This window comes from Polypterus senegalus, chromosome 13 (assembly GCF_016835505.1).
Source record: "Polypterus senegalus isolate Bchr_013 chromosome 13, ASM1683550v1, whole genome shotgun sequence".
NCBI classification, from domain to species: Eukaryota; Metazoa; Chordata; class Cladistia; order Polypteriformes; family Polypteridae; genus Polypterus; species Polypterus senegalus.
Genome location: NC_053166.1, coordinates 142968332 through 142981285, shown reverse-complemented (window position 1 = coordinate 142981285; position 12954 = coordinate 142968332). Strand labels below are relative to the sequence as shown.

Sequence of the window (12954 nt, the reverse complement as noted above, 5' to 3'; positions counted from 1 at the left end):
AGCACAGAGGGAACAAGACCACCTCAGCCTAGGGTTGACTCATTATAGAGCCTGATGGCTAAAGGCAGAAAAGACCTCACATGTAGCGCTCCTTGACATAACTCAGTTGTCTCCAGGGGTGAGAGTCATTGTCCAGAACAGTAAGCAGTGTCCTGAGTGCCAGTCTGTCCTACCACAGCCTCCAGCAAGTTCAGCCTGACTCCCAAGATTGAATCTGTCATTTATGTATTCATAGAGCATTTTTTGCATTAAAAATATTGGTATTTTTCTGATTCATATAGAATATACATAGCAGTAGAGTGTTGTACCATGTTAGCCATCGATTGATACAGGAGAAAGTAGGGTGAAATGACACCTTTTATTGGATAACTAAATGGATTACAAATGCAGTCTTTCAAGGCAGCTAAGGCCCCTTCATCAGGCGAGGTGTAACAGAGAAACTGAAAAATACTTATATTGGCACAGCAAAGTGATTTTTTTCTTTCATCTTAACAACCTTTTTGTTCAAATGTTAGCAAAATGAATACATCTGAGATGAATTAACCCTGAAAGAAGAGAACAATGAACTAATAAAATGTAGAGATAAGATAACCATCACTAGAGAAAAAGAGTATTTTTCAGTTTCTTTGTTACACTTCGCCTTATGAAGGGGCCTTAGCTGCCTCGAAAGCTTGTATTTGTAATCTATTTAGTTAGCCAATAAAAGTTGTCATTTCACCCTACTTTCTCCTGTATTATACAGAATATAGAAAAATAACTAGAATAACGATGCATACTGTCACATTGTGCACACATATTGTTCAAGACTGATGTATGAATGAGGATGGGGTAGATTTGTAAACCATTAGGACGCTGTGATGAGAACGGACCATTCAGCCCAGCAAGCTCCTCCAGCCTGTTCACCTAGACTGTCTCAAGTAACATCAGGTCCAGATGTGAAGGTTCCTAAAGTCCTACACTCCACTGCACTACTTGGTAATTTATTCAATGTGCTTATGGTTCTCTTTTTTTTAGAAAAACTTTCTAATATTTCTGCAAAATCTGACCTTAAAAAATTTACAATCATGTCCGTGGGTGGGTTAAATAAAGTTTTTTTCTTACCTGGTGCTCTTTGAGTTTCCTCTGTAACGTCGAGTTAAGGGATTGCTCATCCTCCAGTTTAGTGTTGACGTGATTCATTTCAATGTCTCTCCTAAACATTATGAATACATTAGTTGGAATTTTGCTGGTCTCATTTTAAAAAAAAAAAACATTACCAATTTGTCAGAGACACTGAATTCAAGGCAGGAGTATTCCATATGATATTGTAGCATAGCCAAGATGGGAAAGGGGACGGCTGGCCCAAGTCATCAGAATTGTGACTTTGACTGTTACAACTGACCGCAGTCCTCTTAGAGGTTTATTTTCTCCAGAGAAGTTGTTGACCAGAGTTTCTGTTTTCTTCTCTACTATTAACTAGACATACCTTACTTTTAATGTTGACTTTATTTTGTTGAGGTTTCAGTCATTGACATCACTTTGGTTTTACTGTGCATATGATGATTTATAAACATAGATATATAATAATAAAATATATAATAGAAATATATATATATGAAGTTTTATATGTATACATATATATAGGTTTTGCGGGTTTCTCTTTGTCCACGTCAGCTTCCTCTGGATAGTAAAAGTTATCGCTTATTTTAGGTCTAGATGAGTTGTGAAGTATGTGAATAAGAAAGCTCTGAAAAGTGCACGGTTTAATAATTTACTGTTATCACATTATACTTGTGGGACGGCGTGGTGGCGCAGTGTCAGCGCTGCTGCCTCACAGTTAGGAGACCCGGATTCGCTGCCCGGGTCCTCCCCCGATGGAGTTTGCATGTTCTCCCCGTGTCTGTGTGGGTTTCCTCCCACAGGTGCATTTGCGATCCTAAACTGTCCCGGGTGTGTTTTGTGCCCTGCAGTGGGCTGGCACTCTGCCCGGGGTTTGTTCCTGCCTTGCACCCTGTGCTGGCTAGGATTGGCTCCAGCAGACCCCTGTGTTAGGATGTAGCGAGTTGGACAATGACTGACTGACTGACATCATACTTGTAGATATGTGTAAGTACTCTGAGCCTGTGTTATGTGGAGAAAATGAGCTGACTTTAGTCATCCCCGCTTGGTGCCTCAGTGCTGTTCGATTCTTTCACAGACACTTCAAATCATCTATACCTAGAATAAGCCATTAACTTGTACTGTCCAGGGAAAGCTGATGTTGACAAAGAGGAACACGCAAACCTCACACTGACAACAAACAGGCTGGGAATCAAAATGTCATGCTTGTGTAAATGTCAAGAGCAAACAGTTTTAGCTGCAAGACATGTCCAACCTTCACTGAAGCACTGCAGATTGACATACAGCAGCAATAGCAAGAAATACATTTTATTGTTTATTATTTATTCAGTGATGAATATAAGATTGATAATCAAAGCGCTCCCAAAAAGAACAAGCTGCATTGAATGTGGCTTTAGAGTAGACAGCCCATACAGCTCGGTGGCAGGATGTATGATGCCAGCCCCTACCACATACATGAAGACAGCATGTATGTGGTAGTTATGTTTCAGGGTGTTAACATAGTGCTTCATTTCTTTGGTAAAGACAGTTGATTTTTCCCTTTATGGTCAAATCATAATTCTTTCTACGTTAGATTTGGACATGAGGTGACGCCCATACCAGGAACATCTTTGTTTAAAACAACCATAATCTGTTGATTTTTAAACACCATCATCACAGTGTTAAATACTGTTTGAATGCTAAAGACTAAAGCAGAAGTAATGGAGAACATTTTGTTTTGGGTCACGGGACAGTGTCTCGCTCCTCAAAGTGAGACCTTGCAAATCACCAGCAGATTGTACTGTGTGTTTAAAAGAAACCCTGCAGTCTAGCCGAAGTTACAGATGCATGTGTAAGTTTGAAGGAATGAAAGAATGTTCTTTACTTTTTGACAATCTCCTCCAGGTCGAGTTTGGCCCTTTCCATTTCATTCAGGTTTTCAATTGTCATTTTCAGGTCCCCTTCTGCTTTGCGACGTGCTTTCTCTACTTCTGCACGAATCTTCTTCTCTTGTTCCCAGTTGTCTTCAAGCTGAAGGTGAAAAGAGTAACTTGATGGCGTCAAGGCTGGACTTATTAGCTCTTTCAACAGTACAGGCATGTGGCCAGCCATGGAGAGGTAATAAGTACAGTATATTGAAATATTATTACGGTAAATGTCTTGTTTTATCTCCTTACCTCATGAATGTGTGTGTTCAGCTTGCTGTTATTTTTGGTTAGGTGGTTTACTTTGTCCTCTTCAGCCTGAAGGTCATCAAGTGCTTTCTAAAAGAAAAAAAAAGAAGCCAAACTTTAACAACAATGCAACCATATGTTTGAATGAGTTCAAAAACCTTAAGGTCATTTACTATATTATTATTTGGCTGGTGCCTTTATCCAAGATAACTTGCAACATTTGAGATCAGATTGGTTTTATTTATTTCTGTTTTTCCACTTGGAGCACAGGCAGGTGAAGTGACTTGTGGCTCAGGGTCACACGTGGGATTTGAACACACAACCCCAGGGCTTGAGGTCCACAGTCTTAACCACTACGCCACACTGCCTACATCTAATGCTGATATGATAAATTTCAGAAATCTTATAACCTGGTAGAGTTCATCAAGGGCCCTCTTCTCTTTCTGCAGTTTGGCAATGCTGTCATCTCTTTGACCAAGATCCCCTGTCAAACTGCGAACCTTGTTATCTAGGGCCTGTATTGAAATAAGAAAGACTTTTTAAGACAAATGGTTAACATTACTGTGCAATTACAAAAAAAAGTAGAAGAGATCATCTGTATAATAGTTACTTCATCAAATGAACCACTAAGTAACTGTTTTATATAATGTTTTTCTGGCGAGCAACAGCCTTATGACTTATTTAACAAATTTGTACAAAATAACTTATTATGTAGTGCCTTTCTGTATTGAATACATCCGAAATGTTTGCAGAATTTGTTTACAGAAATGTTTACAATCTTCTGCATGTGTCCAACGTCCATCCATCATGTTCTGACCATCTCCCGTGTCCGTGTGCTTTTTTGATTGGTAACATAAAAATGACCCTGTATGAGCAAGTGTGGATATATTGTCCGGTGTCTTGTGCAGGTCTCATTCCTACTTTGAAACAGAAGCAGGTTACGTGTCATGTTCAGAGTGTCCCATTGAGTCGGAGATAGGGGCAACAGTTCAACACCTTAGCCATAACATTCAGGTGACTAGGATGAACAAACCTGCATTTACATTATTTAAAAGGGCGACAAATATCCTAGTTTGTCTTTATTAACTGTTTCCCCTGCCAATTGAAACAGGATAAAAAGCTGAAAGCACTACGAAATAGAAAACAATGAATGCATTGAATCACACACATGCCCTTTATACAGAGTTGGCCATTACACTGTTAACGTCTACTGCTGTACGTTACCTGTTTCTCTTTTTCTGTTTTGGCAAGAGTGGACTCGAGTCCCTCCAGATCTCTCTTAAGATCGCTAAGTTCCCCTTCCAGCCTGCGCTTGTTGGCACCCAGGCTCGAGGCAGCGCTTTCCTCCTCTTCCAGGCGCTCCTTCATCTCCTGGATCTGGCTTTCCATGTCAATTTTGACCTTCACCAGCTGAGTGCAACGCTCTTCAGCATCAGCAAGAGATTCCTGTTCCTGTAAATATTAAATATGAATTTGTAAGGCACAGTTTTACATCTATCACTTTTGGAGTTTACTTTTTAATAGCTGTGTAAGTGATTTTGATGCTTAGTTTAACTCAGATGCCTGTCAATGTGTTTAAACTCATTGGCTACTTGACTGTAATAATTACAAAACATCCATCCATCCATCCATTATTCTAACTACAGGGTCACAGGCGTCTGCTGGAGCCAATCCCAACCAACACTGGGCGTAAGGCAGGAAACAAACCCCGGGCAGGGCGCCAGCCCACCGCATAATTACAAAACAGAACCTTATAAAGCAAACAGACATTTATTAACCTTTACAATACCATAGTTTAGGGACTAGTACAGTATATCATAAAAGCAATAAAACCCATGATGCTCTTCCTTATAACAAGAATTTCTGATAAAATATAGGCTGAAAATATACTGTACTTTCCAGTTAAAGTGTAATCTCACTTTTAAAGATGTTACTTTATTTCCATGAAGAGTGTGAAGTGAAAGTTTTTTAAAGTTATCAGTATATAACTAAAATCTAGCCCTTTTGGGGCCAAGAGTCTCAATCCCTTTTCTTTGTGTGGTTGCTAGTTGTGGTACCCTAATCAGTTGCTTTGATTACTTATATGAGGAAAGAACATGGAAGAAAAAGCAAACTACTTACAGCAACAAGCAACAGGGAAATATCATTCTTCTCTTGTGAGAGGGTAGCCACTTTCTCTTCCAGCTCCTTGACTCTGTTGACAAGATCTTGGGTCTTCTCCATTGCGTTTCGCAACTCTTCCTCCTTTGCCTTCATTTCATCTTCCTGGCGGGCTACATTCAACAAGGGCTTCACCTACAGATTGAGAGGGATGCCATCAGACGAAAAGTGTAATGATCTCTGAAGTTGTGTTACAAAATATACACGTCCTTCACATTTTTACTGCAGTGTGTTACAAAATATACAATTGTAATTGAACCCCGTCCTTCACATTTTTACTGCAGTGTTGTCATGTCACAGTTGGACAGGACTAGGGAGGCTGACCACCTTCAGAGCTCAATCTGCCCTGGGTCTGACCAGTTAGTATGAGATGGTCAGTACAAGTTAACATTAATGGTTGATCATATGCAATTCTGAATAAGAGAGTTGCGGCCAATCATGGGTATACTTGAAGAAGAGAGTTGTGTCCAATCATGTACAGATTTGAAGAAGAGAGTTGCAGATTTGAAGAAGAGAGTTGAATATTTTTAGAACACAAAGATACACTTGAGCAAAAAAGGAAGTCATCCATCTATCCTTCTTCTATCACTTATCTGGGAGGCAACAATGCCCAGATTTACTTTTCCTCACAACCTCTTCCATTTCCTCTAGGGGATACCAAGGCATTCCCTGGCCAGCTGGTAGATGTAATCTCTCCAGCAGCGTGTCTAAGGTCTGCCCCGAGGTCTCCTCCTGTTTGGACATACCTAAAGCACTACCCTAAGGAGGCATTCAGGACACATCCTAATCAGGTGCCTGAACCACCTCAAGTGACTCCTTTTCATTCTGGAGGACTGTACTTTGATCTCCTTCTGAATGTCTGTCTCTAAGGATGAACCCAGACGCCCAGCAAAGGAAGCTCATTTCCACTGCTTGTATGTGTGACCTAATTGTTTCGGTCACTACTCAAAGCATGTGGACATAAATGAGGGGAGGAATATAGATCGACTGGTAAATTGAGAGTGTTTTCTTTTGGCTCATCTCTCTCTTCACCACAACTGACCAGTACAATGTCCACGTAAATTTCTGATGTCATTTGATCCATCGTCTGTTGATCTCTCGCTCCCCTCTTCACCCACCCGTGAACAAGACCCTGAGATAATTAAAAACCGCTTGTGGCAGGACCATAGCCCCAACCTGGAGAGAGCACTCCACACTTTTCCATCTGAGAACAATGACCTCAGACTTGTAGGTGCTGATCCTCATCCTGACCACTTCACACTCAACACAAACTACCCCAGTGCACACCTGAGGACGCCACCAAATGAACTCAACCGGACCAGATCATCTGCAAAAAGCAGAGATGCGATTCTGAGGTTACTGACATGGTACTACCCCACTCTTTGATTACGCCTAGAAATTCTGTCCATAAAAATTATGAACATGACCGGTGGCATAGGGCAGCCCAAGTAATCAATTGATCAAAAAACAATGTCAAATACAGATCTTGCAAAGGCAGCATCAGTAATAATCAAAGATTAACACTCAGAGTATGCAGAAAAGGAAGAATGAAAAGTTCAGCAGTGTAGGAGCCTCCTCCAGCATTGGTTCTTACCAAGTGTTCCTGGAATATGTACTGGTGGACCATAACTTTGAATTGAATTAGTAATGTCAAGAAATCCATGATTAATGTTAAGTAGAGGTTTCAAGAACTAAATGAAATAAACATTAACTATCTTAAAAAATAAATAAATAAAGCTAAGCATTGGACACCATAACAGTGCCAAGCAACCCTAAAATCCTTGCTAGATAAGACGCCAATAGTGTGAACACAGCCTTAGAATGACATGCAAATAATAACAATAGAATACGTGGACACTTCTGGGGATTTTTATTTTGAGAAATGTAAATAAAATATTTACCTTGTTGTAAAGTTTCCACCAGCCCCAGTAACGCAGCTGCAGGAACTTCCTCACATTACGCTGGATAGCGATCAAGCTGAGCCTGAAAGAATAAAAAACATGAAATATTTCAATCCGTTGAGTTAGGCAAAAAAAGGTGCTGATAACGTGAAGAAGAGGCTGTGCATGAGATCTCCAAAAATATTAGAAGGAGTTGACATTTGTGTTAGTATCTGAAAATGACTGCTCCTTTATATTGTTAAAAGTCACAAAACGATTCATCCATTTTCCCCAATATTGGAAATATATTTATTATTCAATATAAATATTAATATTAATATAAATATTGGGGAGATGGAATGTACCCTAGTAGCATTAAGGGAAAGGCAGGAACTAACCCTGGAATACAGTTATGTACACTACCAGTGAAAAGTATGGCTACATCCAGAAATTTTGTAATTTTGTGATAGAAATTAACCCTTTCCTATCAAGATGCCATTAAACTAATTTAAAAACACAGCCAAGACATTACTAATGTTGCTAATGGTAACTGCTTGAAATTAATGATTTTCAATTTATGATTCACATGCGATTCCAAAGCTCAATTTTCACCAACCATTCCTTCAGTGTCCTACTGATCACATCCATTAGCTTATCCTTCATTCATCTTTTTAAATGCAAACTGGTTATAAGGGAAACCTTGGCAATCTGTCACACGGAATAACCTTCATTCTGCAACAATACAACAATAAACTGACACATTTCTTAAGAAATCTGTTTGATTTTGGCAATTTCTAACCCAGAACTGAACTTTAGTTTTATGAGTACCCAAATGAACAGAGTGACATATTTCAGCAGTGCTAATGCAATGTCAAAGGTTTCTCTAATAACCAGTTAGCATTTAAACTGACTAATTAAGGATAATCTATGGGAGTCAACCATTAGGATACTGAATGCTGCTAAATCCTTATGTAAAAAATAAGGTAAAAATCAGTCATTCCAAGCAGTAATAGCCATTAGCAACACTAGAAATGTTTTAGTTGTATCTTTACATCAAAAAAGACATGAATTTCTATCAAAAACATGAAGATGTCTGGGTATTTTCTAGACTTTTGACTGGTATCATTGCCAGCAGTTATTCTAACACACTCATCTTTGCCATTTGAAACAACACGAACAAGCACCATAAGGGAAAGTTAAAATAAAAACTTTTGAACAGAGAGTTTGACAGGGGGTGAGCCTGCCAAGTGGGTAGAGTAGCACCGAGGCACAGCGTGGATCTGGAGCTGAACTCAGCTCCCTGTAATTAGGAAGGTACAGTGTTAATCTCTGTCTCTTCATACCGCCCATCATAGTATTCTATAGTTTAAGAAACTGTAGTGTGGAATAATATTTGTTTATTTTTCTACTCAAAAATGTAAAGCAATGGTTATCATGTATAGAAACTAAGATCAAGTGCCAAAAAACTGTTTGGCATTTACAAACCTTGCATGAGACATGCAGCCAGCTTAAAAAAAAAGTTTCTCTATATGCTAATATTTACTAAGTAAAAACTAATTACAAGCTTTAAAACATTGAAAAGATGAGTATAATTTATACCAGGCTTTTCCTGATATATTTGGAATAATGTGGTGGATTAGGGTTGACATTTTGCATGTCCTGCAGCTGACAAGGCTGGTGGTTCAGTCTGCTGACTCTTCTTTTGGAAACAACTCAAGTCCAATTCGCTTTAGAGGGTGCCCGCCCACTTAACTGCAACATTCAGTTGGCAAAGGTACAAGAAGATGCCAGACCATAAAGGACAAGAGTATTTGGTAACTGATCGAAGAGGCATCTGGGATAACAATTATTATAAAAGGCTTCTTGTTAACGCTGTACAATATGCCTTGACACAGACCTCCTCTCAAGCATTTTTTTGAACTCGATCCTCATGAGAAATCCACGAGTCCGGGCTTGCAGCATGGTCATAATCTTCGCTAGACGTTCATCTCTCATGTCCTCTAGTTTAGCCAGCACTCCAGCACGGAAGAACACCTTAAAGTAAAGAGAATTAAAATCAAGATGGACTTAGTGTGATATTCTGAAGCTGTATGAAAATCATTAACTGATAATCCTAGAAAATCCACTCTATTAATTCAAAACCTCAAGTAATTTGGTGTTCACAAAATATGCACCTTGCAGCATAATATTTTATTTATTAATTTTTTGTCAAGTACCTGTCAGAGCACAAATTCTAATTCTCAGCCTTTGATTTACGGGCTAATTATTAGTAATGAAAGACATTACTTATCAGCATTACTGCCAACATATATACAGTTGGGAAAAGTGTTAATTTCATAATGGCAGGTCATTTCGCATGTGGCCTAAGGGCTTAGACTTTAAAGCAGGGGTGGGCAGTGTCAGCTCTGGAGGGCCGCAGTGGCTGCAGGTTTTTGTTCCAACCCTTTTTCTTAAATTATTGCTGATGAAGCACTTATTGCTCAAGTGACATTCTGATGCTTCATTTTAGTGGTTTTGCTTGTTAAGGTTCCCACCTGTAATTGCTTATTTCCATCTTAAGCAGCTGCGTTCGCTGTTTTAATGGCTCCTTATTAGCAATAAGATGTAAATGACAAAGGGGCCAGCAGCTGTCCATCTAACTTGTTTCCACTTTCCATTTACACCTGTGTGAATTCATCACGCACTATTTGGTTTAATAAAACACGTCAAAGAAAAATGTGACGGGCTGAAAATTATCCATTTTAGGCTTTAAGTCGTTTGCATGATATCCTTGGGAAGGAAAAAATCGACGATGTAAGAATTTAACACTGCAGACTAACAAGCTATTAAATTAAATAAATATAGTAATAAGATTTGCAAGGATTGGATTCTAATTAAGCAATTGGGTTGGAATGAAAACCTGCAGCCACTGTGGCCCTCCAGGACCGACGTTGCCCAGCCCTGATTTAAAGGAACAAGAATTAAGGTGTGTTATGTGACTGAGACTTCTACTCCTACAGTATATGAATTTCTTTATTAGTCGGTGCACAGTTTATGTTTGAGGTGGTGCTCACCCATAAAAGTTTAAGTAGCTGGAATGGATGTTTGGATGACATATTTAAATTAAAAACTACCTTAGTGTGTCCAATTCTGTATTCTGTGTCGTCCAAGCCTGTGCCACCCAATATAAGTTCTGAAGCTTTCTTGTTGTCCACAAATCCCTTTGGGATAGCATTTGGGTTCAGCACATAATATCTGTCAGAAAGATAACAAAATTTCAGGGGTTTTTTTTGGCAAATTGAACTTTTTTAAAACATTTTGCTTTAAAGCACACACACACATGCACACAACTAAGCAATCATCAGTCGATCCATTCATTTCTAGAGACCAGTTCTCCATTACAGATTTGTGAATATCCAGAGTTTACTAAAGCCGCAAGAATGAATATTATGAAACAAGGAGTTTGCTTAAGTCAGTCAGCTAATCTGCTCTGTCCTGAACAGGGTCATGGGGGTCTGCAGGAGCCTATCCCAGCTAGCATAGGGTGCAAGGCAGGGAGAAAACCCTGGACGGGGTGCCAGTCCATTGCAGGGCACACACACATCCACACACCAAGCACACACGAGGGCCCATTTAGGATCGCCAGTTCACCTAACCTGCATGTTTTTGGGCTGTGGGAGGAAAGTAAAAGAGCCAATCATCTCAAGCAGCAGCAGAGTCGTTGCATTTGCTGAGGAGCATATGAGCATGTGAAAGATGTTAAGGGCAAGGCAGTGGACATGTCAGGGAGGGCAGCACAGATGGGAGAATTTTCAAGGGAAGAAAACATTTTGTATAAGTTACTTTTACAAACATGCTACAACAAAGTACATTTCAGCTATTTGTTTTAACTTTTCTATTTATTTTATAACTTTGTAGTGTTGTGGTGATGCTAACCAAATGCAACTTCAAGAATAGAATGTAGTCCTATTGTCTGATGAGAATTAAACAAAGAAGTATTGAATTAAAATGAGAATGTAAACCTGTTTTAAATACACTGTGCTGCATTTGGTGTTTTTTTTGTATTGTACATTTATAGGTCAGAAGCTACTGCAAAGTATACATGACATATAAAATGTATGTAGAGAAAAAACTTGGACAGTACTGCTTGAACCTTTACTGATAATCTGAACTGTATCTGCTATTAGTGTTCCCAAACAATAATGACTCTATTATATTTAAATTAAAGAAATGAAAGAGTTTGTACCATAAATAGGGCGGCACAGTGGCGCAGTGGGTAGCGCTGCTGCCTCGCAGTTAGGAGACCCAGATTCGCTTCCCGGGTCCTCCCTACATGGTGTTTGCATGTTCTCCCCGTGTCTGCGTGGGTTTCCTCCCACAGTCCAAAGACATGCAGGTTAGGTGCATTGGCAATTCTAAATTGTCCCTAGTGTGTGCTTGGTGTGTGTGTGTGTGTGTGTGTATGTGTGCCCTGTGGTGGGCTGGCACCCTGCCCGGGGTTTGTTTCCTGCCTTGCACCCTGTGTTGGTTGGGATTGGCTCCAGCAGACCCCCGTGACCCTGTAGTGAGGATATGGCAGGTTGGGTAATGGATGGATGGATGTACCATTAATATCCTTAATAATATATTCGGAACTATTTATATTTGGTTCTACAATTCTTTTTGCTAAAGCATTTTTTTTAAAGGAAATGATGTGAGAAGTTAATCAAAATGACACTGTGAGAGGGATTTTAAAGTCCCAGTGCTTATGGGCAACTTCAGAACACAGCAAGAGAGAAAAGAAGTTAAACTCATGCTAAACACATTACAACATGGTTTAAAAGTGAGAAGTCAAGCAAAACGACTCCTCGAAAGCTTGCATATTGTAATCTTTTTAGTTAGCTAAAAAAAGGTGTCATTTTGCTTGACTTCTCATGACATCCATAATGGCTAACATGGTACAACACCCTAGTACTACAAACATGGTTTAAATAGAGACAATAGTTTAATGGCCAGATATGAGGATTGTTTGCATCTCTCAGACTGTCCCAGACAAGCTGACTACAGATCAGAAACTTCAAAAGACTTATGTTATCCAAAGATATTGACCATACATTGTTCTCCTCTCTTGCTAAATGAATCTTAGACTGGAGAGTTCTATTATTTCTAACATTTAAGATGTCTCACTTAAAGTTTTTCCAATGTTGTATCTGTCCTGGTGTGTATATAAGCACAGGGAACTCCAGTTTCTGGATTACATCTCACCTGAAGTTACCTCAAAAGCCTACATATTGTAGTCTTTCTAGTTAGCCAATCAAAGGTGATATTTTGCTTGACTTCTCACTACATCAATAATGGCTAACATGGTACAACACCCTAGTACTAAAAGGAAATGATTAATTTTCTGTTAACTGAGAGATTTGTTTTATGAAGACTGTTTTTAAGACCGTTTTGTCTTTTCAAATGAGATCTGAAAGATGAAGGATTTGAGCAACATTTAGGGTTTTATTTCCACATTGAACTTTGAGGTTACCTTTGCTTGAACTCCGGGTACTGTAGCCTGTTGGGAAAGCCTTTCCTGCAGATACGAATGCCTTCCAGCACACCGTTACAAGCCAGCTGATGCAAAATCAGGAAGGCATCAACGACACCTGAAGGAAAATTGTGAAAGAGGGTCATCTTTAGCATTTGTTCAGCTGGATTAA

General features: G+C 39.3%; 1 protein-coding gene across 1 annotated transcript in view; it reads right to left on the bottom strand.

The window, feature by feature from the left end:
- LOC120542192 (myosin-16) overlaps positions 1-12954 on the bottom strand; it is a 67477-nt gene that overhangs the window by 27294 nt on the left and 27229 nt on the right. The window contains exons 16-25 of the mRNA XM_039774467.1: positions 12783-12900; positions 10405-10525; positions 9189-9325; positions 7313-7394; positions 5373-5546; positions 4476-4703; positions 3662-3766; positions 3255-3341; positions 2963-3108; positions 1102-1192 (exon numbers count right to left, since the gene is read on the bottom strand). Of these exons, the coding sequence (XP_039630401.1) occupies positions 1102-1192; positions 2963-3108; positions 3255-3341; positions 3662-3766; positions 4476-4703; positions 5373-5546; positions 7313-7394; positions 9189-9325; positions 10405-10525; positions 12783-12900 (1289 nt within the window). The remainder of the gene's footprint in view (positions 1-1101; positions 1193-2962; positions 3109-3254; positions 3342-3661; positions 3767-4475; positions 4704-5372; positions 5547-7312; positions 7395-9188; positions 9326-10404; positions 10526-12782; positions 12901-12954) is intronic.